This window comes from Onychostruthus taczanowskii, unplaced genomic scaffold (assembly GCF_017590055.1).
Source record: "Onychostruthus taczanowskii isolate IOZ18803 unplaced genomic scaffold, ASM1759005v1 scaffold15, whole genome shotgun sequence".
NCBI lineage: Eukaryota > Metazoa > Chordata > Aves > Passeriformes > Passeridae > Onychostruthus > Onychostruthus taczanowskii.
In genome coordinates, this window is record NW_024498685.1 from 1205827 (window position 1) to 1233747 (window position 27921).

The 27921-nt window shown below is 44.8% G+C and overlaps 2 protein-coding genes across 3 annotated transcripts; one reads left to right on the forward strand and one right to left on the reverse strand.

Moving 5' to 3' along the window:
- Nucleotides 1-309: 309 nt before the first annotated feature.
- Nucleotides 310-22273, reverse strand: SLC37A3 (solute carrier family 37 member 3). 2 transcript variants are annotated; one of them, XM_041398562.1, is made up of 15 exons: nt 21981-22273; nt 18989-19163; nt 18783-18897; nt 16679-16771; nt 16156-16239; nt 14839-14984; nt 14116-14212; nt 12988-13072; nt 11761-11945; nt 9211-9352; nt 7877-7978; nt 6320-6367; nt 5344-5495; nt 3557-3622; nt 310-2756 (listed from the first exon to the last, which is right to left on the reverse strand). In XM_041398562.1, the coding sequence occupies exons 2-15, from the start codon at nt 19087-19089 to the stop codon at nt 2664-2666; spliced, it is 1509 nt and encodes a 502-aa protein (XP_041254496.1). In that variant the 5' UTR covers nt 19090-19163; nt 21981-22273; the 3' UTR covers nt 310-2663. The 2 variants fall into 2 exon arrangements, with proteins under 2 accessions (XP_041254496.1, XP_041254497.1); XM_041398563.1 differs by lacking the exons at nt 310-2756; nt 3557-3622 and adding an exon at nt 3644-4831.
- A 174-nt stretch (nt 22274-22447) lies between these two features.
- Nucleotides 22448-27839, forward strand: RAB19 (RAB19, member RAS oncogene family). Its single transcript, XM_041398564.1, has 3 exons — nt 22448-22851; nt 23690-23873; nt 25937-27839. The coding sequence occupies exons 1-3, from the start codon at nt 22657-22659 to the stop codon at nt 26200-26202; spliced, it is 645 nt and encodes a 214-aa protein (XP_041254498.1). The 5' UTR covers nt 22448-22656; the 3' UTR covers nt 26203-27839.
- The last annotated feature ends 82 nt before the right edge of the window (nt 27840-27921 follow it).

Below are 27921 nucleotides of genomic sequence, written 5' to 3' on the forward strand. Positions count from 1 at the left end.
AACCAAGTATAAGGTCTGGTTCCTTCAGGACCATTAATTACACAGTCTCTGTTAGGGGACTCTCACAAAACTTCCTGTGAGCCTGATCAGGAAGAGTGCCAAACTGCAGCCCTGGGAACATGGTCCCCTTTTAGGCTGGGATGAGGGTTTGGTTTCAGCACTAGTCAGGGCTCAGGTTTTCACAGCAGCTGAGTGAAAAACAGCTGTTAGAGCCAGACCTGTGAGGAGGAGGAAGGGAGGAAGAGGAGGATGCTCAGCAAAACTGCACCAGGGAGAGTGGAATAAAGCACACGGAAGAACAAGCCCAGATCAAGTCAAAGAATGTTTATTCATGTGAGGTCAGTTCAGACATGACCAAATTGAAAACCTTTCTCCCTCAGAGAATCCTGGAGAAATACATAGAACTGAAAACCCAGGACAAGCAAGCACAGCAGCAATCCCGAGGCCTTAGGCACACCTCACTAATCAGGGGTGGCCCCAAAGTGCCGTGCGCTCGGATGCAGTGGCTGGGCAGCCTGAGCTTGGCGCTCCATCACTTCTGACACTTCTCAAGAGGGGACAGAACTGTTTACAGGAAGCCATTTGTTACAGGGGCCAGCCTCTCCTCCCCCTCGACCCCAGCGACATCCCTTTCCCACCCCACCTTTCATCAGAAGCTTATCTGCTGCCCAGAGAGGCAGCCAAAAAGTTCATCCAGGTTGGAATTTGAAACCAGAGATTCTCAGATGCTGTGGCTCAGGCAAATGGTGCCACGATCAATTTTAGAACTAAATTTCAGGGAGTTTTCATTCTATTCGTACAGGGGCTAATGAGTAGCTTGGGATGCGAACACTAACCCCAGGGCATAATTCTGAGAACAGGATGATAGATTCTCAGTCTCCTGCTCTAATTATACAGGCAAAAATTGGAATGGGAACGAGAAGAGTCAAGAACAGGACTCAAGCCCTGTATCAGCTTAATGGCATCATTTTCCCAAGCACTGAAATACTTTGAGGGTCAACAAAAAGATGCAACAATCACCTCCACCCAGAGAAAAAGACTCAAAAAAATATAAAATGGGGCAACTGAGTTCCACATTAAGCAAAGGCGTGCATGGAGACATAACTACAGAAGCAGCAATCACCAAGCAACCATTCAAAACTGTAAAACAGTAAGGCACTAATGATGTTCCACTCATTACAATCAACACATGACTAAAAATTGACATTCATTAATTAAAAAATAAAATAAAATTAATGCACATTTTGAAAAGGCAACTGTTCCCATTTAAAAAGTTTCAAATTCTGAGCTCCAATTTTGCTGTTTCCCACCTCCATCCAGGAACTGACTAGTTAGACAGAGTGTTTGCTCACAAGTTCTGCAAGTTAAACAGACCTATTACAATGAAACATCTCAAGGCATAAAGAAAGCTTTTTTTTTTCAGAAGTTACTCAGTGATCCCATTAAGATCACCAATAAATGTTAGAGCTGTCAGTTGGTCACCCCACTTACCACAGTACTGCAGAGCACACAAACACCACCACAGCAAGCACAGCCACTTGTTTTTAATGCTTGCAGGCAGACTTGCACCTACCTTTCCCTTCAAGGTACAACTCAAGCTTCCAAACCCTGGAGCTTGAGGTCCCCTATGCAGCCATAGCAACAGAAGCATGAGGGGAAACAGCAGCAGTTGCTCATTAATGCTACTCCACGAGTACACTTCAGCTCCTGTCTAAGAGCAGCCAGGTCTCTTAAATTCCTTTAATTCCATTCTGATCCTGCTTTGCTAGAGATGAGCAATTGCCCAAGCAGTATGAAGTCAGTGACACCAGTTTCCTTCAGAAGGTCACCTCACACCCATTTTGGTCAGTATTGGTCAGGTTCAGTAAACAAAGTAGTGAAACTGTTTGCGTCCCATTACTGATCCCTGAAGCCATTCAAGGATCCTTTAGACTCAAAGGACCTATTAAGGCTTATTTCAGAGACTACATAAAGTATTGCACACTATTTTGTCTGCTTCAATAGTTTAAAAAAATGAAATCTCCTTTCTCAGAGATTAGTAACATTATTAAAAATGTTAAAAACAAATACAGAGTTAACTTCTTCATATGACTACTGGAGTATGTAACAGTTAATAGATGCAGGATAGCAGAGGTCCATCTGTGCAGAGATTTAGCAACAGCAGTTTTTAAATAATGGGACAGCATAAATCCCAAATAATTATTTTTGCCCTTTCTAAAAGCTAAGGTGATCTGAAATTTAGGACTACCCATTAACTGCACTGTATGATTTCACCAGCACAAAAGAGCATCAAGATTCATTGCAAGACAGCCTCCTGAAAACTGTCAGTTTCAAAGAGCTGACTTTGGTCGGGTCAGCACATCCAGAAATAAATAAGGTACAGGAATGAGACACCCAACAGAAGACCCTGGTGTGACTGCTGGGATAATCCATCAGTCCCATGGATTGTCTGGCTTAGGTCAGCAGCTCCTTGACACAGGTGGTCTCAGGACAGGTATTTGGTGCTTCACAACTGAGCTCACCACAGGCAAGTCAATCAAGTCTTGTGGAGTCCTTTTGAATCAGTCCAAATCTGGAGGATGTAACAAATAAGTCTCCCAGAGCTTTGCTGAGTGTCCCAGCTGTCAGTTCCATAGAGCAGTCCAGGCAGAGGGGAGCAGGAGTCACTCTGCCAGCATTCGCAGGCGCCGCTCATGCAGCAGCAACCTGATCTCCCTCACTATCAACGGTGAAATGAACAGGATTGTTGAACTCGTCTGTGAAAGAAGCAAATCCAGGACAATTAGCACAGAACAACCAGCGCTGCAGTCCCCCCTGCTCCAATGTGCATCCAAGGCCATCCCAGGAAGACACAGGCTTAGAGAAGCAATGACAGAGTGGCACAGCAGAGGAAGGGCTGAGCTTGCAGGAAAGCTCATACAGTTTCAGCCTTTTCACAAAGATGAGCTCTCCAGCTCCTCAGTGACCTTGCTCCTCACCACCTCTGCTGATTATCCAAGTGGCCTTCTCCCTTGTCAGCACAGATGCAAAAACATCTCCTGGCACTTCCAGAAGAGAAGACCAAGTAAATAGTGCAGTGTTCACCACTGTGGTGAGGACATCAGGGCCTCAACAGCTCTCTGCCCCAGCAGCAAAACAGGGCCAAGGCATTTTCAGTTTGGTTTCAATACCCTCACCACTCTCTCCACTAATCTTCAAGACGTAACAAACAGCCAGCCTAACTTCAGCTCTCTGAAAATATTAGAAACAATGTACCATGGAGATGAAGGAGAGAGAAGCCTCACCTTGGAAGTCAGGTGGTATGAGCTTTAGGAAATGCATACAGGTATTTTTGGGTAAATACTTTTGTGTCTCTGCTACAATCTCAGTTCCTGTTGGGTAACATGACTTTAAAGGATCCAAAATGAACTCATTTGACTTAGACAACCTGAGGCAAAGCCACAGCACAGGCCACTTTGAGAATGGCATCAGAAGTCACAGTTCTCATGTTCCCACAAAAACATCCTATGGCAAATTGAGCTTTGACAAAGAATTTTTTAAAAAGGTGATTTCTTACCATTAGAATGAAAAAATAGAAAACCCACATCCATCCCAGGTTCTCCTGGATCAAAGACACTAAATACTAAACAGAAAGGGAAAAAAAAAATTGTTCAAACTTGGAAGATAAACATGACTTTCAGGCATGACACTTTCATTTTCTAGACTTTGTGGGCTGTTAGCACTCCACACAGAGCTGATCACATAATATTCCAATTGATCTTTTCCTGTCAGAAGGGATGACTCAGGACAGCAGCCTTTTTCTGTACAAAACCCACAGTTTCAGCAAAGCAGAGAAAACACCCTGAAGCTTTACAGTAACTCAGAACAGCACAAAGACAGAGCTGAACTACAGTTTCAAAGGGTGACAAATTGACTCTGCTGAATACAAGGTTTTTGCACAGAACACTGGGATATAAGTAGATGTAAGTACTCTCAGAAGAACTAAAAGCTCTAGAATGGCTTATAAGTTACACAGGACACATTTTCAAGAGCTGTGCTACCAGTAACTACTTAACCCTTCATCTAGGCAAGACACTTGAGACTGCACTCTGTTCTGAGCTGCACCCTAGCTCAATTGGGCAGCCCGGGCCACACAAGAAAATGTATCTCTTATTAGTAGATTTATACTCAGATGCTGCACAAGGGCCTCCCTTCTTCACCACTGGGTGTATCAGAACAGGATCTGAATTTCTAACATGCTCATTGTGCATTTGCTGTCATTCACACACCCCCGGAATGACGTTGTGGTTGTCTCTGCTGGAATAAATGCAGTGTTGGAAGGGGAGGCAGGTGGAATCTCTCCGAAGCCAAGACCCACTTTTTATGATGACGTGAGTTTGGACCGTATGTGTGTCGGAAGACAAAAACACTGAGGCGATGCCAGAAGAACACTGAGTGTAACAGTACACTGATATTTGTCCTCAAAGCACTTGTAATTTTCCATGTTCAGAGAAGATAAGTAGCATCTATCCTACAAAACAGTGACTGAATGATTGTATTTATCAGGCAATCAATGGCAAGCACAAACCCAAAGCTCTTTCTAGAAAAGAAACTCACAAGCCTCGCCTGCATCCATGGTATTTTACCACCACTGGAGGATACCTGGAGCAGAACTGGCTCCAATCTCTCTGCTAAATCCTCCCCAAAGCACCGCTGTGTTCTTTCACGTAGCTAACACTTGTATTTGAGAAGAAAACATCCCCAGTGGGCACACTGTCAGCTTCCTCCTCTGCAACACTCTACTTCTCAGACCTCTGGCAGCATACTGTAAGGACTACTGAAGCAAGTGGGGCTGGATTTACAAGGTGTAAAAGACATCCACAGATAAAAAGAGAAAGCACAAATAAAAGCAAATTTTAAATCACTTCATAAACACAGTAACATTCATAATAGGTATTCCAATTTTACTCAATTATAGAGATAGACTTTTCTTTAAGAGAAGGTTTGCCTATCACCTCAAAACAAAAAAAAAATCTCAAACTTCAAAGTATTTTTTTCACACTTGGCCAAGCTTTTTGATGTTCCAGCTATGAAAGTCTGTAAAATTCACTTGAATTACAGAAGTGCCTTAACATTAGCACTGTGAATAATTAGTTTAGTTCTTAATTACATTGTTTCCACTGGAAACTTTGTTATAACATACAGGTTCCCTTGGCTGATTCTAAAGTAATTATTTTTAAAAATACCCCAACCCTCTCTTTCCCCCTCAACACAAATTCAGATTGAGGAATGCACTAACATCTGTAACCACAACAGACACTTCTCCTCCTTCCCCAGACCTCTCTTTTCCTTTGGCAGCCTCACCTGGCCCACAGCAGCACCAATACTGCCTGTTCCATCCACAATTCCTGTGACTGTCGCCAGAGCCTCGCTGCTGCCTTTCACCAGATCCTGACGCCCCAGGTCAGCAGAAATTGCAGAACTGATCATGTTAGAAGGGCCTCCGATGAAAAACCCTGGAAGCGACAAGAAAACAGCCTTGGTGCAAAACAAATGCTCACATAGATTCCCAACAAAATATCTTCAAAACGCAGATTTTCTACCATGAAAGCTTAGGACAAGAATTAAGACTAGGGACAGTGCTCAGAGACTTAACTGCAGGTAGAGGGGTATCTGAAACACACAGTCATGGAACACCCTGAATATCTGGAGTAGTCATACAGAAAGAGCTAACAAGAACATTTTAATTAGCATGGACGCCCATGCTACAGCCTCAGTCTCTAGGGGTTCATGGAAGAGATGGAAGGCAAAAAAAAAAAAAAAATTACCCACAACAACAGGACAGAAAGTTCTGAAATCAGAGTGTTTGGAAAGAAAGGCTCTATTCATGCAGACCTAATTCCATAACACAGCACAGTATGTGTGGTAGCACAAAAAGCTTGTGACCTCTCACAGCACAGAGGGTATTTTGGATTCTGACAAACACCCTCAAGTTTGAGCTGCAGCTCATGACTGCCATATACCCACTTCCTCAGATACCAGATCACTGCTAGGTATTTTGGCATGAATCCACCTCCATCGTACTGAGTCAAGACAGATCCCCTCAGATCCAGGCCATTATTCTATACAGTCTATATTCTGTATCTCCCTCTGTAAGGCAGTTTTCCTACAGCTGTTTTCCAAAGGTAACAGAAACTGAGGCCCAGTTTTCACTCTTTCTGCAAAACCAGCAGAGATAGTAGCCCACACAAACACCTTACTACCACCAGACTGGTGTTACTGATTGTTCTGCAATGAATTTAGATGTCTACCAGCATAACAGTGGATTTTGAGAAGTTACCTGTAATTGCCATGATTACAGCATTGATAGGTTTGCTGTTTGGGGAACCTGCAAGAGAAAGACCAGGTGAGTGTAAATAAAACTTGAATAGTAAGAGAATCCTTCATTTATGTCTCTGGGGAAGTCAGACTCAGCTCAAACTCTTTCATCACAAAGTATGAAGCACTTGAATCAGCCCTTTCACTCTTCCTACATTTTCCAAAACACTAATTCCTCCTAACAAAGCCATGTCTGAACACCTACAGGTTCCCCTTGCCTTTTCAGCAGCATGTGTACATGCTGCTAGTTTTCCATTCCAGCCCCTCAGTACATTTCAGAGAGTTTTCCCTGGTATCTCATTTCCAGGCATCACCTGAACTTCTCACTCCCTTCCACTCAGGGCCCACACACAGCGAGTTACTGCACAAGGCAAGGTGCACCCTCTTCATATATTCTCAGGCCATTATCACTCTTATGTGCAACACACTGTGGGCACAATAAGGTTTCCTGGCTTGGCTGATGGAAGCTGCATTATCACACTGCAAGAACTTTGGATCACCTGAGGCTTCTGTATCTGCCTGGACAGCAGCACATTTTGAGCTAAGTACAAGGCACCTGGGGCTCTGGCTGTTCTGCTACCTAGTCACAAACTTCAAACTTCATCAGCAATAATTTCATGTTTACTGCCAATTCACTTTCAAAAGCAATGAGTTAACACAAGAGCCTACAAAAACTCCACCAAACCCAATCCTTGCTATTCAATAATAATAACTTACTGACCTTACTTCAAGACCATCTGAGTAAGCCTGCATGCTTCCAAAAGCCACTGTTCATTTCCAGATCTGGCAGAAATTTCTGCCCACAAATCTCAAAGTGCTCTATAAAAGTCTGTCTGGACCGCCACCCCATTTTGGAGGAACACACAGAGAAGTGATTAATGGCATCCCAGTGAGTTAAATCACTCTGTACCACAGGACATTGTCTGAAAATACAAACCTGTCACCCCTAGAAGTGCTCCATAGATGTTTCACAGAAATTACATCTTCCCACCTCCTTACCCCCTGTTTTCCCAAGATTCCTTTCAAAAACCAGACACCAACAACTATATCATAAAAAGGCAGAAACTCTCCAATTTCACCATTTTTAGAAGTCTTAAGAGCTTCTCCAGCCTCTGAGTAGTGAATACATACTCCAGCACAGATCTGCCCACAGATTCTCTTTCCTCACAGGATAGGGATGCACCCAAGATTTCTTGCTCTGCCAATTATGGTGTTGACACAATGACCATGTCAAAAATCTCACTGACACTGGAGAAGGATCAGTACCAGAAGGATCAGTACCATAACGCACCACTATAGAGAAATCCAGCCACTCACAGAATTCATTTCCACCCAATTAACCAGAGAACGGATTTCTTTCTGTGCAGTGCCACACTTGAGCAAAATAGACCAAAAGGCCCCATTCCGATCCAGAAGCAGTTTGAAGGCCAGAAAACATAATGAGAACAGGCTGTGCTCTGGTTCTCTCTAGGAGGTACTGAATGAGCCTCTTATCCCTGTGCAGCACACGAGTACTCACGGCTGTATCCAAAGAGAGAGCCCACAGCAAAGAGCAGGCTCACTGCTAGCACGGGGGCTCTCTTCTGCAGCACATCAGAAATCAAGCCCTGGATAGTCCCACCTGTTAAAAAAAGAAGTCTCACTGTCAGGCTCAGGATGCTGGTACCTTGAACAAAGCTTGTTTCACTGAGTGCAGTGGCCTCCTCATCAATACACATTCCCCCTAAAATCCTGAAAGCTAAGCCTCCTGCCCTTCCCTGCCCCGGACACAGAGACAACAGCAAATTTAAGTCTCAGATAAAGCAGAGAAAACTACTCATACTGCTTTACTGGGAATTTATTGCTTCTTTTTTTTCTGGCACACCACTAGCCAATGCTCCTACTTTCCTTTCTCTTCCCCTACAGGACCACCATGGCTCTACGACCACCACAACCCTGGATTAAGTAAGCTGAATGCTGTGGCTGGCTCCTTTAACTGAAAGTGCAAGAAAAGGCAGCTCTTTCTCACAGGGAAAACATTATCACACAGGGGCCTCACATTCTCTGCTGTCTGACCTACTTAGGGCAGGTGCAACTGAATGCAACAAATGCCAAAGGCCAATAAAAATCACCTTATATACCATTGGTACCTCTGCAGGAACTGCTCTGCTGGTAAAAGCCAAAATGTTGAGAAAGCCTAATGCAGAAAACACCACAGACGCAAAACCAGACCCTGAATGGACCCAAACAAGGATGTCTATTATAAGAAAGCTAACTGGACAAGGGAATAAAGCTAGAACCTGATCACAGGAGACTGGAAGTCTAAACACATATATAGATTATACTTTTGATTCAGGAGGAACCGGGTCAGGTTTTGCAGCCAGCAGAAATAAAAGCAATTACGTTTAATTTCTGAACATAACACAGTTGGTGCCTGCTCTCCTGAGATCTGCAATGAGTCTGTCCTTAGAAACACAGGACAGACAGGACAGTACAGAACCCACCAAGTCCAGATCTAAATCTTCTCCAAGGGTACCTGTCAGAAAGGAAGTAGCAAGCAGGGGCCCCATTTTGTACACACAACTTTTCAAGAAGTCCTAGTCAGTAAAGAAAAATGCCAGCTAGGGGTAATTTTCAAGGATATGACAGTGATATGTTAACTTCAGTTATATGTTAACTCTTTAGGGGGTCATATACTCTGTGTTTAAGGAAAAAAAGATAAGCCAAGCAGCCACATACAAACCTAGACTTTTCCCACATTAAGTGAACAGCTAGATCCCACTGAACACAACTGCTCTGGCTGCATTCACTGTCTTTCATTCTCAAACACTAGGGAGACAGCTGCAAGAAGGTGTCACTCCCCTGCTCACTCACCTATGATTCCTCCCACATCATACCAGATCGAGAGCTGGTCAGCTTCTGCTTCTTTCCATCCAAAGTTATTGCTGAGGTAGAAGGGCAGCCAGAAGAAGAATGAGTAATTCACCAGCTTCAAGCAGGCATAAGCCAAGGAGTACTGGAACAAAAAGAGGGCCAGTGAGCAGTTAGCATTTGAGAAATGCAAACAGCATTTCTGCTTATTTCCATAAAGCTCTGGATCCAGCTAAAGCTTTCAGGGGAAAGCACTTCCAAATTTCATGTAAGAAGGCAGCATCATAAAAGTTTAATGCTGAACATCAAAGGGAACCCAAGATTCAAAAATCATTGTCAAGAAGGTTATTTTTTAAATTACTGAATGCAATGGGTTAAAACACTTTCAGTGTAATCTTGAAAGGAAATGACACTAGGCTTCAGAAAATGAAGAAAATTTAATTCACCTTCTGAAGAGAAGGGAGCCAGCCACGTGACATAAAAAAAGCTTGAGATTTAGTCAACTGTGCATCATGCTGAGAAAAGTTATGTGAAGTGGTTCCTCTGTGCTATCTTGTGCTGCTCAGAAGGCTCATCTGCTTACAGCATCAGAAGAGAAAGCTTCACTCATAATCCCCAGGCAGGTATTCTAGGACACGGGATGAAAGGTTTGGCCAAAGCTGAGCACAGGCTTCCAAACCCAACAGCTGAGACAACTTTATTTTTGGTTGCTGGGCTCAATTTGTCCTTAGCTAGCAGATCTCCTCCTACAGAGCCTTCATGTGTGTGGCAAACATTAGTTCTCAGGGACTGCTGGCCCAACATGCAGAGAGACAGGTCACCCTACTTCAGTAAAGACAGCAGTTAAAGGAATCCATTGGAAAAGGCAAACAAGGATGAAGATGTTAAAGTACAGCCTTTGAGGCTCTGGGCATATGGACACTTGACTTTGAATTTCAAAAAGCAGATCTTTTTATACATTAAATTCCACAAAATCATATCTTCTGAATTTATATTATTTTAATAGATGCAGACTTCTTAGCTGTATTATGAATGCTTTTTCACTCTTACAGGACACAAACTAATTTCCACCATACATGGAAGACATGGGGATGTTTGGTAGGGTTCTCCTGCCTCTGGGTGTCAAAAGTACACTGCACAAAGTGATATTCAACACACTAAGAAATTGTCTACCAGATTGTCTGAGTGATTAAACATTGAATTCCTAGAGGCTCAGGGGAAAGCTGTCCGTACTAAAACCCTTCCACTGTATCACTCAGCAGGAGATGACAGGAGCTACAGAAAAAATATGTCAAATAAATTCTTTGTAGAATCTTGACAAGGCTTTGGAGATTCTCTCAGTATTTGGTCTCTCAACAATCTGACATGTATCCCTGTTTGGCTGGACGCTAAGCCAACATCAGATAAAACTCCGGCTCAGAGGTGCTCAGGTTGATGGATTAGGGCATGGAAGGTGTCCCCAAAACCCAGAGTTCAAAGCAAGCAACCTCAGTTGCTGCCATCTCCTTTTGCTCAGGCCAGTGGAAAAAGTCACACATCAAATGAGGCAGACATCATCACTAACATTTTGTGTGAGGCATTTATCCAGAGTAGGAAAGAACTCAAGATGGGTTTGCTTTCTTTTGCCATCCCTCAACTACATCCTTAACAACAGGACTGTGGTTGTCCTGCACTCAACACACTGACAATGCACCCATCCCTTCTACATTTTCTGTTGCCTCAATCACAACAGCCAACTGCTCATTAAGGGTACCTAACAACACTGCCCGTTCAGTAGTTCTGTTCCATGGCAAATCTGGGCAGTTCTCACTGCTCTGCTGAGCAGCCAGTCTGCCCCCTTTCTTGTACAGGTTCTAGTATTCAGGAGGCACACAGAATGTGTGTCCTGATGCAGAAGGCTAACATTGTTTTTTAATGACAGGTCAACTTTTCAGCTGAACATGAATTGGGCAATACTGCTGATACAGAAGCACAAGTTTTCAAGGGACAGGACAAGGATATGTGGAAACTGCATCACCAGACCTTGTTTCCTGTTGCTCATAAAAAAAACCCCTCCACACTTTGCCAGATGTTACATCATGCTGATTCAGGCTTTTCAGGCCAGCTTTCTGCTTTAAGATAACTAAAAAGCTCCAAATCTCAGTATCATGCCACAGAGCTCTGTGTGATGCTTAGCTAGGAGTGAAAACCCCACTCCTCAGGGCAGGCATCACCTTACCAAGGAAGCATGCTACAGCCACCTTTGGCCATGGCCTCCCTTGCAAACTCACAGCAGGAAGGGCAGGATCTCTGCTGCACTTCACTGCCTCATTACATGCATTCCATGAAGCAGGATGGGAAGAGCAACACACACCACACATCCAGACAGCATCATCCATGTACACAAGGATAGCAGGCTCAACCCCAACATTTTAACAACATGAGATATCAGATGCCAACCACTACAACATATGGTCAGCATATTAACAATGATGTGTACAAATCCTGACAACACAAAGACAGCTTTATGTTCAACAGTTAAGTCGGCTCACTCTTAAGAATCTGTGTCCTCACCAGTACTACACCAGGAAGGCAACAAGCCTGGAAAAAGCCAATGGCCTTGGGCTGGTTGTCATTGTCAGTTGCTTGAATGGAGTAATTCTGGTCATCATCATCTACATCATCATTGCCCATTAGGGGTCTGTTGGCGTCTTCTTCCACACTGGCTTCGTCTTCATCTGCTCCAAGCTCAGGGAGGCCTAAGTTTTACAAGGAATAAGCAACAGGAAAAACAGACCACAGCCTGTTCACCCTCTCCCCACTCTAAAGCTATGCTCACTTCTTTTAAGCAATTCTACCTTCCAGCAGTTCCCTTGCTCTCCCATACCTCCATCCTCCTTTGGCTTAGAAACTCTTCTAGATGGTGTTCTGCAGTGCCGCCAGTTTCTACCCTTTGTCTTCTAGGGCTCTTGAAAGTACTGTGTGATCCTGGCGTCGGCTTTGTCTGTTCTGAGTGTCTGGCCATTAGTTGGAAGACACAACAAATTAGTGCACTTCCCCCTTTTTTGAGGGGTTGGGATCCTCAGCCCTGGCCCTGGGTGCCACCTTCTGTGAGCACTGAGGCTGAGAGTAGCAGCAGGGACTCAGATACCTGCTGCCTGTTAATGCCTCTGCTGGAATGGAAGGCCTGGGAACTGCATTGTGCTTCCTGGGATGCAGAGCATTCTTACAAGCACACTTCATGGCAGCTTTAGAGCTCCCAACTTTACAGCCTTTGCAGGCACCTGGGAAACCTCCTCCACAACCCTGTCAAAGCCCCAGAGCTCTTTTGTTTCCCTGCTGCACTCTGACTTGCCTAACACCTTCTCAAAGAAACATATCCAACCCAAGAGTTACTTATCTGGCTGTGGGAGACCTGCAGACCAAAGCTACTTTCCCTTCTCACTGCACACTTAAGGCTTGCCATAGTTTTCTCCTACAATAGCCAGTTACCAGTTTGCCTGCTGTTTCTTTAATACTGACGTTTCAGGTGAAAAAAACTGATAATTAGGCATATCCTAGTGGAGATGTTAGATGTTAGGCTGTTTTATTTTGCTTTAAAAAACATCCAGGCCCTATTCACGTGGTAGCATTTAGTGTAATCTTGGCAAGTAAAGCATTTGCTCCATTAAATGCACTAAGGTGCAGCACCATTTGATAAGAGCCCTGAGGATAAATGCTGTCAGAATGAGTAATACTACATGGAAAGCTGCAGATCTGCTCTCCATGAAGGGACTGCAGTAGCACAGCTCTTCCACTCACCCACTTCCTTCGGCGACGTCAGGAGCCCGAAGAACACAATGACTCCTCCAGCAAACTGCACTGAGGCCGTCACCAAGAAAGCATACTGAGGAGAAATAAATAAAACATTCTTTTTTAAAGCACTTTCAGTCACATACACCTCCCTCTCTAATGAGGGTTTCTTTACACTCCAGCCTCATGAGAGAGCAAACACAGGTACAACAACCCAGACTGCATCCATGACACCTGGAAACAAGTGATCTCTGCATCTCCTAAAAAGACTTGGTCCTATCTAGGCTCATCTGTACTGAGGTGAGCTCATCCAACAGTGAGGAAGGAGCTGAGCCAACACAACCAGAGATCCAGCTCTATTGGAAGGGACTGCTCAAAGAAGAGTCAAGCACCAAATTCAGACAAAGTTGCTCAGAGCCTTGATCAATCAGATTCTTGAAATCCTCCAAAGACAGATCCTCCAGGCTCTGTCCCGTTCCTTGTTCCAGTGCTTAACATACATCAGAGGAAAATGGTTTTCCAAACATCCACATGGAACCATCCCTGCTTCACTTTACACCCACTGCTTTTTTGCTCTCTCAAAATGCAATCCTGGAAAGAATCTGGCTCTGATTTCCCAGCAAACTTCCCCCAGGCTTTGGAAGACTGCTCTTGGTGCTCTAAGCCTTTTCATGTCCACAGTGACCAGTTCAGCTCTGACAGCCAGTCCTCAGAGACTATGCTATGAGACATGCTGGGTCACTCCCATTCCCTATGCTCACTTGTCCACTGCCACACAACAGCCTGGCCTCTTCCCAGTCACAGCAGCTATGCCTCTGTGCCCTTCCAGCTCCAGGGACTCTAGTCAACTCAGAACCTGTGATGGATGACTCTGAAGAGCACTTGAAGCCACCCAAATCAGAAGATGGTATAATGTGACACTAGATCTCCTTAATAACATCAGTCCCTTTTATAGAGGAGTCTCAGGCTCATTTCTCCCAGCTTGGAAGAGTGAGGAAATGAATAGCCTTTCTATTCTGCCTCCACAAAATTCAGCAAGATGAAATTGTATACACGAGGCTGTTATCCCTCAAAGACGGGATAAAAAACCAGTGTCCCATTCAGACATACAGATGTAGCTAGAAGCCAGGTACCTACCTCATAGCCATACTTGAGAACGCAGGAGGCAAGGAATGCCCCAAGGATATTTCCCACAGATGCACAGGCACTCCAGAGTCCAAAGACAAAGCCTCTCCTGAAGAAGGGGAAAAAGACTTGAAGCAGACAATGCGAGGACAGATGACATTAAGAACAAGACAAAAAGCATTCAAGTTAACTTTAACTTATAAATAAAGTTACACCATTTTCCCTTCCACTTCAAAGGGGCTCAAAGTTCATTTAAAACAAAACACATAACAACTTGGAAGTGCCAAATAGATAAGCCAGGAACTCTGGAACATCTGTGTTAAAGGAGAGTGAGCTGGCAACAAGGTTACAAACTATGACTGGAGCTCACCTGCAATACCCCGAAGTGAGAGTAGAGACTAGGATAACTCAGTTATCATTAGCTCTCTTTATTGCTAAGCAGACAGAAACATGTTTTTCAGTGGCATGAAAATTAAAATTCAGTCACTCTACACTATGGGATTTTTGAAGTTTGAACCTATGCTTTTAACACACACAATTATGTTCACACCAGGCTGTTCTGTGGCTCCAGAAAAAAGTGAAAAAGAGAGAGAGAGAATGTAACAAGTAAGGCATATTTCATCCTACCTAATTTTAATTATGATCTAACAGTTGGCCTTTCTGGTTTGAGAATTTCAGTTCAATCTGTTACTCAGCATGTCAGATAAGTGAGTCACTGGAGAAAACTCAACTTACCCAGCTTTTCCAAACCAATTTCCCATGACAGCAACCACACAGGGCCAGCCAGTGGACTGCAGCAAGCCATTCACAATCCAGAGACAGCAGTAGAGCCACTTGTTGTAGAAATGCAACCATTCTGTGAGTGTGCCGAAGGAGAACACCTAGAGGAGAGCAGGGGGAAAACAGAGAAGACACCCTGAGGCTACTGCTGAAAGACAAGCAGGAGTGGAGTCCTAAAAAAAGGAACAAGCTTCCAGGGAACTGTGCAGAGGCCAGGGCAGAGGCCAGGCTGGTGTTGTTTGAGACACAGCACAGGACTCACAGCACCCTCTGCTGAGCCAGCACAGCTCTGACTCCAGAGACAAATATGCTGTCATGGCACTTGCTCTCCAAAAGACTTTTGCCTCCCCAAACAGCACAGTTATAACAGGAGAAGAGAAGGAAGACACAAATAGTTTCAATGACAACAGTAAAAATACAGTTGCCTCTTGATCTGCTGTTGTATTGACATGCTAATCCATGAGGCTCTCTGCAAACACAGAACCCTCACAGGTCATGTATCCTCACCAAATTTAACACAAATACTACAGCCAGATCTCAAATTACTAAGTGCTCTAACCCAAAATAAACACACATTGTGGCACAGGGTGCTTGATGTACGCTTACAGTCATGTGTCTGCAGAGCCCAACAGGCCACAGTGGGGTTTGTAGCCACTGGTAAAACAAACACACTCCACACATTTTACCACTACTTTAATAATCAGAAAACCACGAGATAAAACTGATTTACACTTATCTGAAGCGGCTTGAACTTGAACACAAAACATCCTTTGTTTTAAGCAGACATTCTTTTTTGACACATTACCTCCTGGCAATTATATAAAGTAAGTATATGAGTGCCTGGTATTGTTAGGATGTCCTTTAAAGAACAGAACGAAGATTGTGTTTAGAAGCAAAAGCCTCGATAACAACATACATGGTCTAAGAGATTAAGTTATACCACAAAACAGTCCGCAAAGCCCAAATACACTAATCTTGAACAAAAGCTGTTCATCAAGTCTCCAGACAGTTTCTCAAACTTAGGAATTTCCTTCTGACACAGTGTCCAGAGCTAGACATTTCAGGAAGGGGAGAGTCATCTACGCTCCATGCTTTAGACAGTGCAGTACATGCATCCAGCACCAAGTTAGACCTCCAGGCTTTGAGACCACTGAGGTACAGTTCATGAGCAGATTCACACAGAAACAGAGCCTCTTCTCCCTTACAGCAAAGGGACCCTACCCAGAAACCCTAAAGCAGATTTTTAAATCCCACTACTGTGTTCCAACTTACCACCAGAGCAGAGGAACACATGCCAAAAGACAAAACCCAGCGTAAATTCAGGCGGTCCCCAACTACACCGCTGACAAAGAGACCCTGAGAACAAAACACAGCGTTAAATAAAGCCAGAGGATTTGCACCTTACAGCTGTAAGTATTAAAACTCCATAGAAAGGCCATGCTAATCCAAACACTGCTGTTACTTCAACATACAGTTTGATTCTAACCACTTCTCCTGCCACCAAAGAAACCCTGCCTGTAGCTGCTCATTACATTTCTTGTTTAAAAGAATTCAGCTGAGAACTCTTGGAGAGACAGAACTAGTCCTCCCCGGTGACAGGGGTGTAAAAAATACTGAAGTGATAGTATTTCCCTTGTGTTTGTTAACAAGCATCTTCACATGGGTGACAGGCATGGGCAGAACTAACAGTAATTGAAAAAGGTTTGCCTCTGAAGTAAGTTTTTTATTGTTTTTATTGTGATCTTCCCAACAAGAATCAACCAAAGCTGAGCAGCTTGGGGTTGGTTTTACTCACCACAGCATAGGAAAACAAGAAGATGGTGTCCAATGTTCCCAGGAAGAGAGTTGCTTCTTCTGCATTTGGAAATAAATGGCTGCTGTTCCAGAGCTACAGAGGGAAAATTTTGACAGGTAAAAGGGGAGAGGCATAGCTCATTCTACTCTGTTTCAATGGAAACCTCAGCTCCAAAGCAGAACAGCACCTGGCCCAAGCAAGGTCCCATTTCTCCAACACTTTAGTTATTGAATCAGGAACAATTCTGGCATTATCTTCTGGCAGAAAATGTTCACTGACACCTTGCTTCACTTCTAAAATACAAGCTAGCAAACCAGAAGTGAGAAATGCTCCTTTCACCTGGATCAAGACAAATGAGTGGCAAAACAAACCCTACTTCTAACAAGCATGCAACTGTTAGACAGCTTCTTACTCTGAAACACTGACAAGCATCTTAATGAATAATAAAATAAAGGAATATTCTGTTTTATGTGCAGCATCTCTTCTGTACTTCTCTTGCTGTCTTCACTAAATAAATAATTCCCTTAAAGTATTTGTGGCAGCAGCCAAAACAAGAAATGACAGAAAACAAACAGAAAGGAAAGAACACAAAAGCAACAAGGGGAAGAAATAGACTGGTTGGAAACTATTTACAACAAACTCCAGTCATCACTAATGTTGTTGGGTTTTGTGCTTACCCTGAGTTTCACTTTAGTTTCAATATGATCAAAAAAAGGGAAAAAGTTGCACTTGTCCCCAGAGAAAGATTAGTGACATCAGATTAAAAAAAAATAGCAAGCTTTGAGGATAATTTGAAGAATTAATGAAGTTAATCAGAACAAAGTTTCCTTCCCTTCCCACCATGCCTCCATTAGAAAATAAACAAACCCAACCCAAGTACGACCTACAGATGTGCCTAACTCAAATATCACCTGTTTCAGCTTGATTCTACCTCTCCAGGAGAACATCCTGTACTGACAACACTGATCATACATCCACTGGGTTTAACAGATGTAACATAAATTGATAACTAAAGGATCAGTTTGACCATTTTTCTTGATCAGACACATGCATCTCAACATCCAGCAAACACCAAACCATCTATATATTTTAAAAAGAAATCAAAACAGCTTCCAAAATATACTAGTTGTTTGAATGTTAGTTAAGGAACTAAATATAAACACCTTGCATTTTGTTTTAGCATCCCTGAGATGCTTATTCCTTTTGGCCATACTATAAAATCCTGAACACATTACAAGCCAAATGTACTGTTTTCACTTATCACAAGAAGTCAGCATTTATCATCCTTCTATTCCTTCTGTCAAACATTCAAATAACCAATGATTTCTATGCTCCAGCAGCTGACTTAAAACTCCCAGCCCTAACAGATCTCATGGCCTGTGACCAAGCTTTTGATGTGAGATTTCTTCCACCTCTCAAAAGCATTACCAAAAAAAAAAAAAAAAAAAAGCCCTAAAAACCCCATGGTAGGAACCAGGAGGTAGTTCTTGCCTTCCCATTTGTGAGAACCAAGCAGTTTAAAACTTCCTTTCCTGCAAGCAAGCACTGCCAAAACTCCCATTGCTTTAACTGAAACCAGGATTTTACAGACAAGGGGTACTGGATGTTCAGCATGGAAATCAGGCCTTTCAGATGCAAGACAAAATGTCATTCTCCACCATCAATTTAGGACAAACAGCTAGCATTGTCAGACAGGTCTCTTGTCTCCTAGTTTGGCTATCCTTTTGAGGGTGGCAGCAGCACCACTGCCACAGAAAAAGCACAGCCAAGACTTGACAAAACTCTCTGTAAGCCCATTAACTGCTTTGGTTTATTGCCTCCAACCCTTCAGAGAGAGACACTCTTCCCCCTCCTCCATGCTACTGCCTATTGCAGACTCTTCTGGAGCCCTCCTTTCCATTGGAACACTGTAGCTTCTTGAGAAGTTTCTGGGAAGCTTTCAGCATCGCCTGGTGATTCATAAAACTACAATGCCAACACCTGAAGCTTCCACTCACATGCTGAGAAGTGAGGAACACCTAAAGGGGCTTCTTCAGCCCCACAAGCTCAGCCCACCGGCAGCTGCCCACCCTTCCTAGCACTTCCTTCTACCTTGTGTCCTTACCTCATATGGGCGGAGCTTGGGGACCGTGCTGTTTAGGCAGAAGGGAGTCCACTGGCTGGAAATGCTGACTTTAACATTACTGAATGTCTTTCTGGAGGCATGGAGCAGGGAATAACTGCCAGGAAACACACAGACACAGGTTGGCCCAATCTCCTCTGGAGAAAGGGTGGAAATACCAATCTCTGAGCAGAGTACACTCAACCTACCTGAAGAAGGTCAGCAGGAACACAGCAATATGATGGTGGGTGCAGTGGGACACAAGACCTCTGTTGGCAGGCTGCCTCCGTAAGCCTCCAGGCACAGCCATGTTCCTGGCAGCCCTAGCCCTGCTCCTGCCTTGGCCACGAGGGCTGGATGATGATTAAGTCATTCTTCTTCTCCCTTAAACAGAAGAAGATTGGAAAGGAGAAGAGAAAACCAATTTGAATTAAAACACATGTATGAAGTTCTGCTCTGTTCCCCAAGCAGCTCGAATCCAGATGGAACAACACCATGCCATGCCTTTCCAACTTGTTTCACACAAGTACCCGTTCATCACTTGTACATTCTTCAGTAACTTCTATGGCTTAAGGTGTCTTGTTATGCCCATTCTCCCAGTACCTTCATGGCACTTCTGTTTTGGTTCTCTCCTAGCAGATGCCTCTTCAGTGCCCAGGATCAAAGGAGTACCCCCTGATCAACCAATTTCTAGCATTCTCCCATTACAGACCATTGTGCAGCATTTACACACATGGTGCACTACAGAGTGACCATAAATAAGAGCTTTCTGCTGCTACCTGGCTGGACACAGACAAGTTATGAAGCCACAAGAGCAGCATTTGGCTATGGCTGGAGAAGGGTTTGGGATCTGACTGCCTCATTAAGATGCTGTTGAAGGAATATGCCCAAGAGTGGACTTGCATAGATAGAAGAAGGGAAGTAGCTGCGAGGACAGGGCTGAAATCCAACAGCTGGAATCCTTTCCTGTTTATTCTCAAGCCTGACATTACAGCTCCATCAGTCCCTAGCTCATTAGTACAGCACACAAGTCACACCTTCCTGTCCCTACAGGACATGGGTGTAGGGCATGGGTGACACCTGCCTCAACCTCAAGACAACCAGAAACTATCATTACTGAGGGAAGACCATCACAGACACACAGTTTCCTCATGCTGCTCCATGTCACACCACTCCAATGCCCCAGCTGTGCATGCTGGCATGGCCGAGGGATGATGTTTGCCAACAGATTTTGGGAAACAGCCCCACTGGGCAGTGACGGGATGAATCTCTCTCCACACATTTCAGAAACATTTCAACGCCACAAACATTCTGAATGCTGAGGAGAGGTAAACTAAAGCACCACTCCTGCTCCCCCATAGGATCAGCACTGAAATAAGACAGAATACAATGCTTTTGACTCCTTTTGTATCCACAGGTGCTGTTTGTAATTATTTGCACATCTGACAGAAGTATTTTCAAGTTCAGCTTCATAACCACACCTGGAGAAAGTAGAACTCATTGCCCAGACAGCCTCTCATCCAAATTTCGGCTACTGAAAACTCTTTATTTTACAGACTTTCTATTCCTCCTTTTAAAGCTTTCATCAAGATACCTTTCACTGCAGGCAGTCTCCCTTCCTGTTCTCCCAGTGGTGACACATGCCTGACCAACAGCAATATCCACCTACTGCTGGATATGTGAACCATCTGACCTCCAAAACAGAGAGTGGCAGGGAGATCCTCTGAGTAACACAGACCCAGCTATGACAGCTTTGAGACACCAGAGTCACATTTATCCTAGACCACACCTGAATACCTCTATTCTCATGCAGGGCAAATGCAGTGAGTCTGTACAAGGACCTGACACCATCAGTCTCCACACAGCCCAGGAGCTCCTGAGCCACACCGCCACTGCTCCAGCTGGCACACAGCACCTCCTTGTAGGGACACATGTCTAGACTGCTTGGGTTCACACAGAGGAAAAAAAAAGTGCCTACAGCTGGAGCTGTGGGAAGGCAAGACTAGCCCTGAAGAGGCAACTTTGCAAGCAGTCTTGATACTACCTTCACCTGAGGTCCCAGACCATTTCTCAGCACCAGTGAATGAAGACTCAGCCCCCACACAAGTACCACACAGTGCAGCAGTAACCCTACAGCTCAGGGCTGTCCCCCACACAAGCTGCACTGAGAAGGGAAGCCAAGGCACTCCAGTTTCCCAGCCTGTGAGCCACATAGTCTGCTGGTCAAATACAAGAGGTTCCTTGGCTCTCCCTCCCCTCCCACCAGGCAGATAACAGAGCTGTCCCGAGGAAACCAAAACACTGCCAGTTGTGCAACGCTGTGGGGAAAAGTTCCTTCCTTGGGTAATCAGTTTGCAGCCCAAAGCACAAGATTTACTACTTGCTTCATGTCAACATATGCAAATATAGTTCTTATTTGTCCAAGATACTGAGTCCTTTTAAAGCTAAGACCTGGTTTGACCTTAAAGTCATCTGCTTTTTTTTAAACAGCATTTGCTATTGGAACAATCTGTTCCTCAGAGCTTCCCAATCTCAGGTCTTCTTTCTAGAAGGCTTTCTGGCACAGGACATTTTCATAGTGTAGAGACAACCACAAAATATTTTATTTTCTCTCTATCTTCATCCTGCACTTTCTATATTCAAAACTGGCATTCTTCCTAAGCTAGTAAAGTCTGCAACCAGTTTCTTCTTTAAAGTTAGTCTTTTAATTATTGTGAGAACACCACAGTAACTTTGCGGTGGAGGAAGAGCTCGGCATCAGGATGACGCACAGAACTCAAGACAGTGAAGCACATGCCTTTAAGAAAGGAAGAGAAGTGCTTTTAGAGTTTAGACTGCCTCATCTAACTATTTAGCACTACTTACCTACAGCCAGCCAGTATTCTGGCTTTTGACAGGCTTTCACCCTTGTGTGTTAAGCTCTCCTCGGTGTTCTACCTTATCCTTTCACTTAAAGGCAAAATAAGACACCTTAAGTTCAAAATAAACACCCTTAATGCTACCTTACTGCCCTCCAAAGCCGGCAGGAATGCGCAGCCTTAATATTCCAAAGTGCAAAACAAACGAAAGTATTTTTTCTTCCAAATAATAATAATTTTTAAAAACAAATAAAACCCCATCAAAACCCAAACAACAAACCCCCACACTCCTATGCCATTTTTCCGAAGAGACAAAAGAACAGCGGCACAACCGCAAACCCACCCGGGGCCCTCGGCAGCCAGCACAAGCAGACCGTGTGTCACCGCGGACGCCCCGCCGGATGCTGTCCGGGAGGAAGGACAAGGGGCGGCCCCGAGCACCCAAATGCTCCGAGAAGGACCCGGGCTGCACTCCCGCCCCGGGCACGGCAGCGCAGCCTAGCCCAGCCCAGCCCGAGGAGGACGCGGCTCCCTCCGGGAGCTGGGGCCACGTCCTCGGCACGGCGGGAGCGGAGCCGAGCGGGCAGCGCAGGGCAGGGCACGGCACGGCACGGCACGGCACGGCACGGCACGGCACGGCCCACCGTGCGCGGCGCCCAGCGCGGCCGGAGGAAGTCGGCGGGAGGAGGCGGCTCTTCCGGGCGGTCCCGCGGAGCGGCGGGAGCTGTAGTCCGGCCGCGGCCGCCGCCGGGGCCCTGCCCGCCCCCTGCGCGGGGCGGGAACGAGCGGCCCGGCCCCTGTACGGCTCGACCGAGCCCGGGGCGGGGCGGCGGGGAAGAGACGGGAGGGGAGGGGGCGAACTACAGCTCCCGCCAGCCCTGCGGCAGGGCGGCACAGAGCGGCGCTACCTGTCCCGGCAGGGCAGCGCCGGCAGGTGAGCGCCTGGGACGGGGCTCCTTCCTCGGGCCTGCGGCTCCTCCTCCTCCCCCGCCTGGCCGCAGGCCCACCCGGCAGCCGCGATGCCGTTCCCCAGCTCCGGCGCGGATGATGCCTTCGACTACCTCTTCAAGATCATCCTGATCGGCGACTCCAACGTGGGGAAGACGTGCGTGGTGCACCGCTTCAAGACAGGGCAGTTCAACGAGAAGCAGCAGAACACCATCGGCGTCGACTTCACTGTGCGCTCGATGGACGTCGACGGCAAGAAAGTAAAGGTCGGTGGCGGGAGCGAGCCCGAGCCTCCTGACGAGCAGCACCTTGGCCGTGCCGTCCTTCCCGTGCCAGGAAGCGGCGGGACGCACGGCACCTCCTGCTCGGCCCTGCCGAAGGCAGCTGGAGAAAGCTGGCTGCCTTTCTAACCAGGGGTGTTTCCTAGTGGAGCTTTCTCTCAGGAAGATGTCCTGGGGAAGCAGGCACCCTAATTTGGGTACATACTTGCTCTCATGACTTCCCTGCATCTACTTGAGGAGAGGGCTTGTGCTTTGCCTGCAGGGAGTTCTTTGGAGAGACGGCTATAATTTGGAGATGTGTCTTCCCTCCAGAGATGTGGGGGTTTGAGCTGGTACATCAAGGAGGGAAAACCCCCAAAGTTTGCAAAGGCTCCACTTTCAAGTGTGCTTAATTTGAGGGAAGAAGACTTCCAAGACAAACACCAGAAGAAATTGTCAGCTAGAACTTCCCTCTGTGTGCAGATGAAAGTTAGGATGCCTGGCTTTTATATATAGATTTGCCCAGCCCTGTATTAGGGTTCTTTACTCTTCTTAAAAGGCTGTAATGTTCTATATCTTTTGCTACAGTTGTTGAAAATGGGTTTTTTGGCCTCTTTGCAAAGCTGGGTTTACCCTTGGAGCTTTCTCTTTGGTCTGTGTAGATTGACTCTACATGCTTGTAAATGGCTTTTCGGATCTAAGGAAGGCAAAGCCACACTGGTGTAGTAGAGTGAGCTGGGACAGGTCTGGCTGCCTTCTGGACAAAGGGCTTCAAATACTGAGGGCAAGCACCTAGGAAAATGGTGTTCACTGGTCTTTACAACTTCTGTCCTTTCTCTTACAGATGCAAGTGTGGGACACAGCCGGTCAAGAGCGCTTCCGGACAATAACCCAGTCTTATTACAGGAGTGCCTATGGGGCCATCCTTGCCTATGACCTTACTAGGAGGTCCACATTTGAATCCATTCCTCACTGGATTCATGAAATTGAAAAGTATGGTGCTGCAAACTTGGTCATGATGTTAATTGGTAGGATTTTAGTTTTAAATACTGTGTTATGTAGATTTTAATAAGGATATAAAATCTCCCCCGTTTCCTACCACTACTTGAAGCATCTATACACTATGCATTAAGGAAGAATTCAGTTCTAATTAAAATAGATCACCAAGTGTGTCAATTCAAGCTGAAAAGCTTAAAAAAATGAGGAAAATCATAACCTACTCCTGACAGGACCAAACCCATTGCAGACAGCAAAATGCTTTTTCAGTTGGTCCTTTCGTGTTGGAATAACACAACAAGCTTTGCTGCCAGGCTGGAGCAGGGAGCACCTTGTTGAGGTTAGAACTGCAGTAAGCCTGACCCTGTACTCCTGCTACACAGGAATGTAGCAGCTCAATAATTCAAGGTGAAGGGGGATGCACAGACTCCTGGTTCTCATCTTTCCTCTCTGCTCTCTTGATATGCATGCGCATTGCTCTGTAATGGGATTCCGAGCAGGTAAGACAATAGATGGGGAGATGGCTTTTGCAGAGTGTGGAGTAGCCTGGCTTGCATTCCCCTAGCGCTCAGGAAACTGCGTCCCTGAGGAAAGCAGTGGCGGGGAATTGCCAGGAATGGAACTGGTAGGAAGGCGCAGTTCCTTTCCCTTGGGTTTCATGGTTATTATTGCTCTTCCTTCCCCCAGGGAAGAAGCTGCAAATGAGAACACTGGTGTGGTGAAACGCCGGAGCCTTTCTTGCCTTTATTTCCATTGGCGTGGCTGAGCCTGTTGCAGTGTGCTGAGAGCAGCTCAGCAGCCGGGGCTGGGGAAGCAGTGAGCCCCAGGCAGGGCCCCTGAGCTGCTGCCTCTGCTCCCAGCACCCTCCGTGCCTGTGCTGCGGAGATTTCTCCTGTCCTTCCTCTGGAAGAAGCAAACTGTAAATTCTCTAATGCAGCGCTTGGAACTGGGGATAGGGGAGGTGTAAATCGCTGCATTTTGGCTGGTTTTTTCTAACTTCTGTCTTGAATCTAAAGAAAGAGACTTATCTGTGTGTGGTGGACGGGGTGGTGGTTGTTGGGTTTTTTTTAGAGAGAAAAGTTCTGGAATTACTAAAAAATTAAGCTTCTTTTAAGGATCCAGCTTGGTGCTTTCTTCCAAAGCTGATGGTGTTTGCTTTACTAACATTGGCAGAAGTCATTGTACATTTAATTACGCTTAGTCATGTTATACACCTTTCTAGCAGGAGGTTAAGGTTAGGAAACCTAACTTTCCTATCTGGAACTGAAGGAGGAAAAGGCAGGTGGATTCCTCTTAAGAAGGCAAATAACCCTCAAGCTGGGGTAGTTTTTTTGGCTGGGTTTTTTTGGGGTTTTGTTTTTTGTGGTTTGTTTTGTTGTTTGTTTGTTGGTGTTTTTTTTGTGGGGTAGGTTTGTTTTGTTTAGTTTTGTTTTTTTTTTTTTTTCTTTTAGAAATACTTAAAGGGACTTTATGGGAGGGTAGTTAGTTTATATATATTCAAGACATTAATTTGATGAAAGGTTGTCTTGAAACTATAAATGTAGACTTCAGCCAGCTACTAGAACTGATTAATCCACAAGTGCTGCAACTGCCTAAATATACAAAGATATTTTATCTGAGGTGTTTAATGATAGATTCTGACTAAAGAGCCACAAGTAAAAGTTTAATCTATACATGCAAGAAGAAGTATATATTTTAGGCATTAAGGTAGCTGATTTGAATTCTTACCTTTCTTTTTACATCACCCCAAAAGATAAAAAAAAAAAATTCAACTTAAAGGCTACTTAACATTTAAAACTACTAGGGAACATGACCAAGAGTTACTTCAAAATAATCTTTTACCTACAGTAAGTAATCAGATGAGCACAGGTTTTTAGCTTTTTATTTGATTTCATCTCCTGCTATCATATGATTTGCTGCAGTTTTAAATCACAGTCTATATTTTTGGCTCTGATGTTCTCACATCTTGTTCTATCCAGTAACTCTTACTGCTAACATAAATCTATTGTTTAACAAAACTGAATTCCTGCATCTCATTTAAAAACAAATTTTTGATGGACTAAGTGGCTGAAGGATCTCTTTGCCTTCTTTTAAGGGAACAAATCGGATTCGCTGGACAAACGCCAGGTGCTGTTTGAAGATGCCTGCACCCTTGCAGAGAAGCACGGGCTCTTAGCTGTGCTGGAAACATCAGCAAAAGAAGCTCAAAACATAGAAGAGGTGTTTACATTAATGGCTAAGGAGCTGATAGCCCGAAATACCTTACAGCTTCATGGGGAGAACCCTCCAAACAGCTTCAGTCTTGACTCCAGGCCAGTGGTTGCCAGTCCAAGTGTGGAGAAGACCCAGTGCTCCTGTTAAGAGAGACTTCAGAGAGAACTTGGAAACCACCATAGTTCTGAGGCTGTTTGATTCAGTTTTGTTCAGTAGATGAAAGTGTTTTATGTGGCCTCAAGCCATCTCTCTTGATATTCCTACCTTGCAGTTTGGCTTGTGAGTATTTTCAGAGATCATTGTTGTTGGTAGCATAGGTTGCTTTGAACATAGCAATGTGAACTTCTGAGATGAGAGGACTCAGGAAGCTGCCAGGCCTTGCCCTAACCAAAGAGAACTATAAAAGTTATTGCCTTTAATTATTTCCTTACATGTCTTTCTGGCTGTGTCAGAAGATAAATTTGCACCAGAGTTCTGCACTGACCCTTCTAAGCTGTGTTGCTGGTTTTCAGCGCTTTCCTCTCTGGCAGTAGCTGTAAAATCTGACACATGCTTGGACAGCACTAACCCACTCTGCCTAAACTTTCATTTAGGAGCTCTCCTGAGGTCAGGCAGGTAGCCACCCATACCAAGGAGCTTAATAACATCTGTGAAAGAGTAGAGGATTTCACATCCTCACCAGACAAACCTGGAGACATCTCAAGGGTGGTGTAGCAGGCAGAATGATACACTTCTTCCTAGGGTGAGAAAAGTTGCCTTTCACTTTGCTTTGTAATAGTCAGGATTGTTCCCAGTACCATTCTCCATCTTGCTACATGCTTTGCTGGGAGCAGTAAAGCTTCAAGTGAAAGGACCTTTTTTTCATTCCTCCCTGCTAACTTCATCTTGCTTTTGATGTGCTGATTTTAACCAAAAGCCTTCTGCAGCTTGTGTGATGGGCCAATGGCAGCTTGAGGGTATCCCTGTAGATATTCAAGGGAGTGTGAAGGATGGACGCAAGCTCCTGTAAAACTCAGCAAGGGGTGAGATGGTTTAAATTAGGTAAAAAGTTAAAAATTTACATTGTGTTAGAGTGGTATGGCAATGGCATGGGGTGCATCAGACAGCTGCCCTAGGTGAGTATATCTTCTGCTGCTGTGGAGACTGAACATGGTGGTAGCAATGGAAGGTTTTGGATTGTTCCTCCCAATTGCAAGCTCTGCTACTTGGGGCTCACTTTTCTGTATACCTGAACTGAATGAAGGGTTTGGGCTGGGGCTTTTTTGGTGAGGGTTTTGAGGTTGTTTATTTTCCTGTTGCTTGCAAGTTTTCTTCCCAGTAGATGGAAACAGGGAAGGAGGAGGAGGAAAGAAATATCAGAGGAAGTTTTTTTTGACTACAGTCCACATGTACCAAAGTGTATCACTTCATTACTGTTTAGCTATGAACTGCAACTCCAACTCTGTAATGATAAAACACGGTTTGTGTTACATGCAAAGCAGCCTTGGGAAGGCTAGGGTGTTGCCAGCTTACCCAATGGCTGGCTGCCACTGTTTCCTAAGTCCTTGAAAAATAGGGAAAAACATGTAGCAAGTATTGCTGGAAAATCTTGTCTTAGAAGCACAAAAAAATAAAGGAGAATGAATAATTAAGTAATAGTCTTGGAAATATTTCTAATGTTCTTAATGCTTCCTCTGGCCAGGTTCTTTGCTATTACATGCAAAGAGCAGGGGTTAATTCAGCTCTTTGTAAGCTGAGGGAGGAACCTTCCATGCTAGCCTCTTGCTATAGCCTGCTGTGGAGAAAGCTTCGTCTTCAGGCATCCTCCTTCTCAAGTTTGCTTTTTAAATCTTTATTCCTTCTTCATTTTTACTAGCCTAGTAGTTG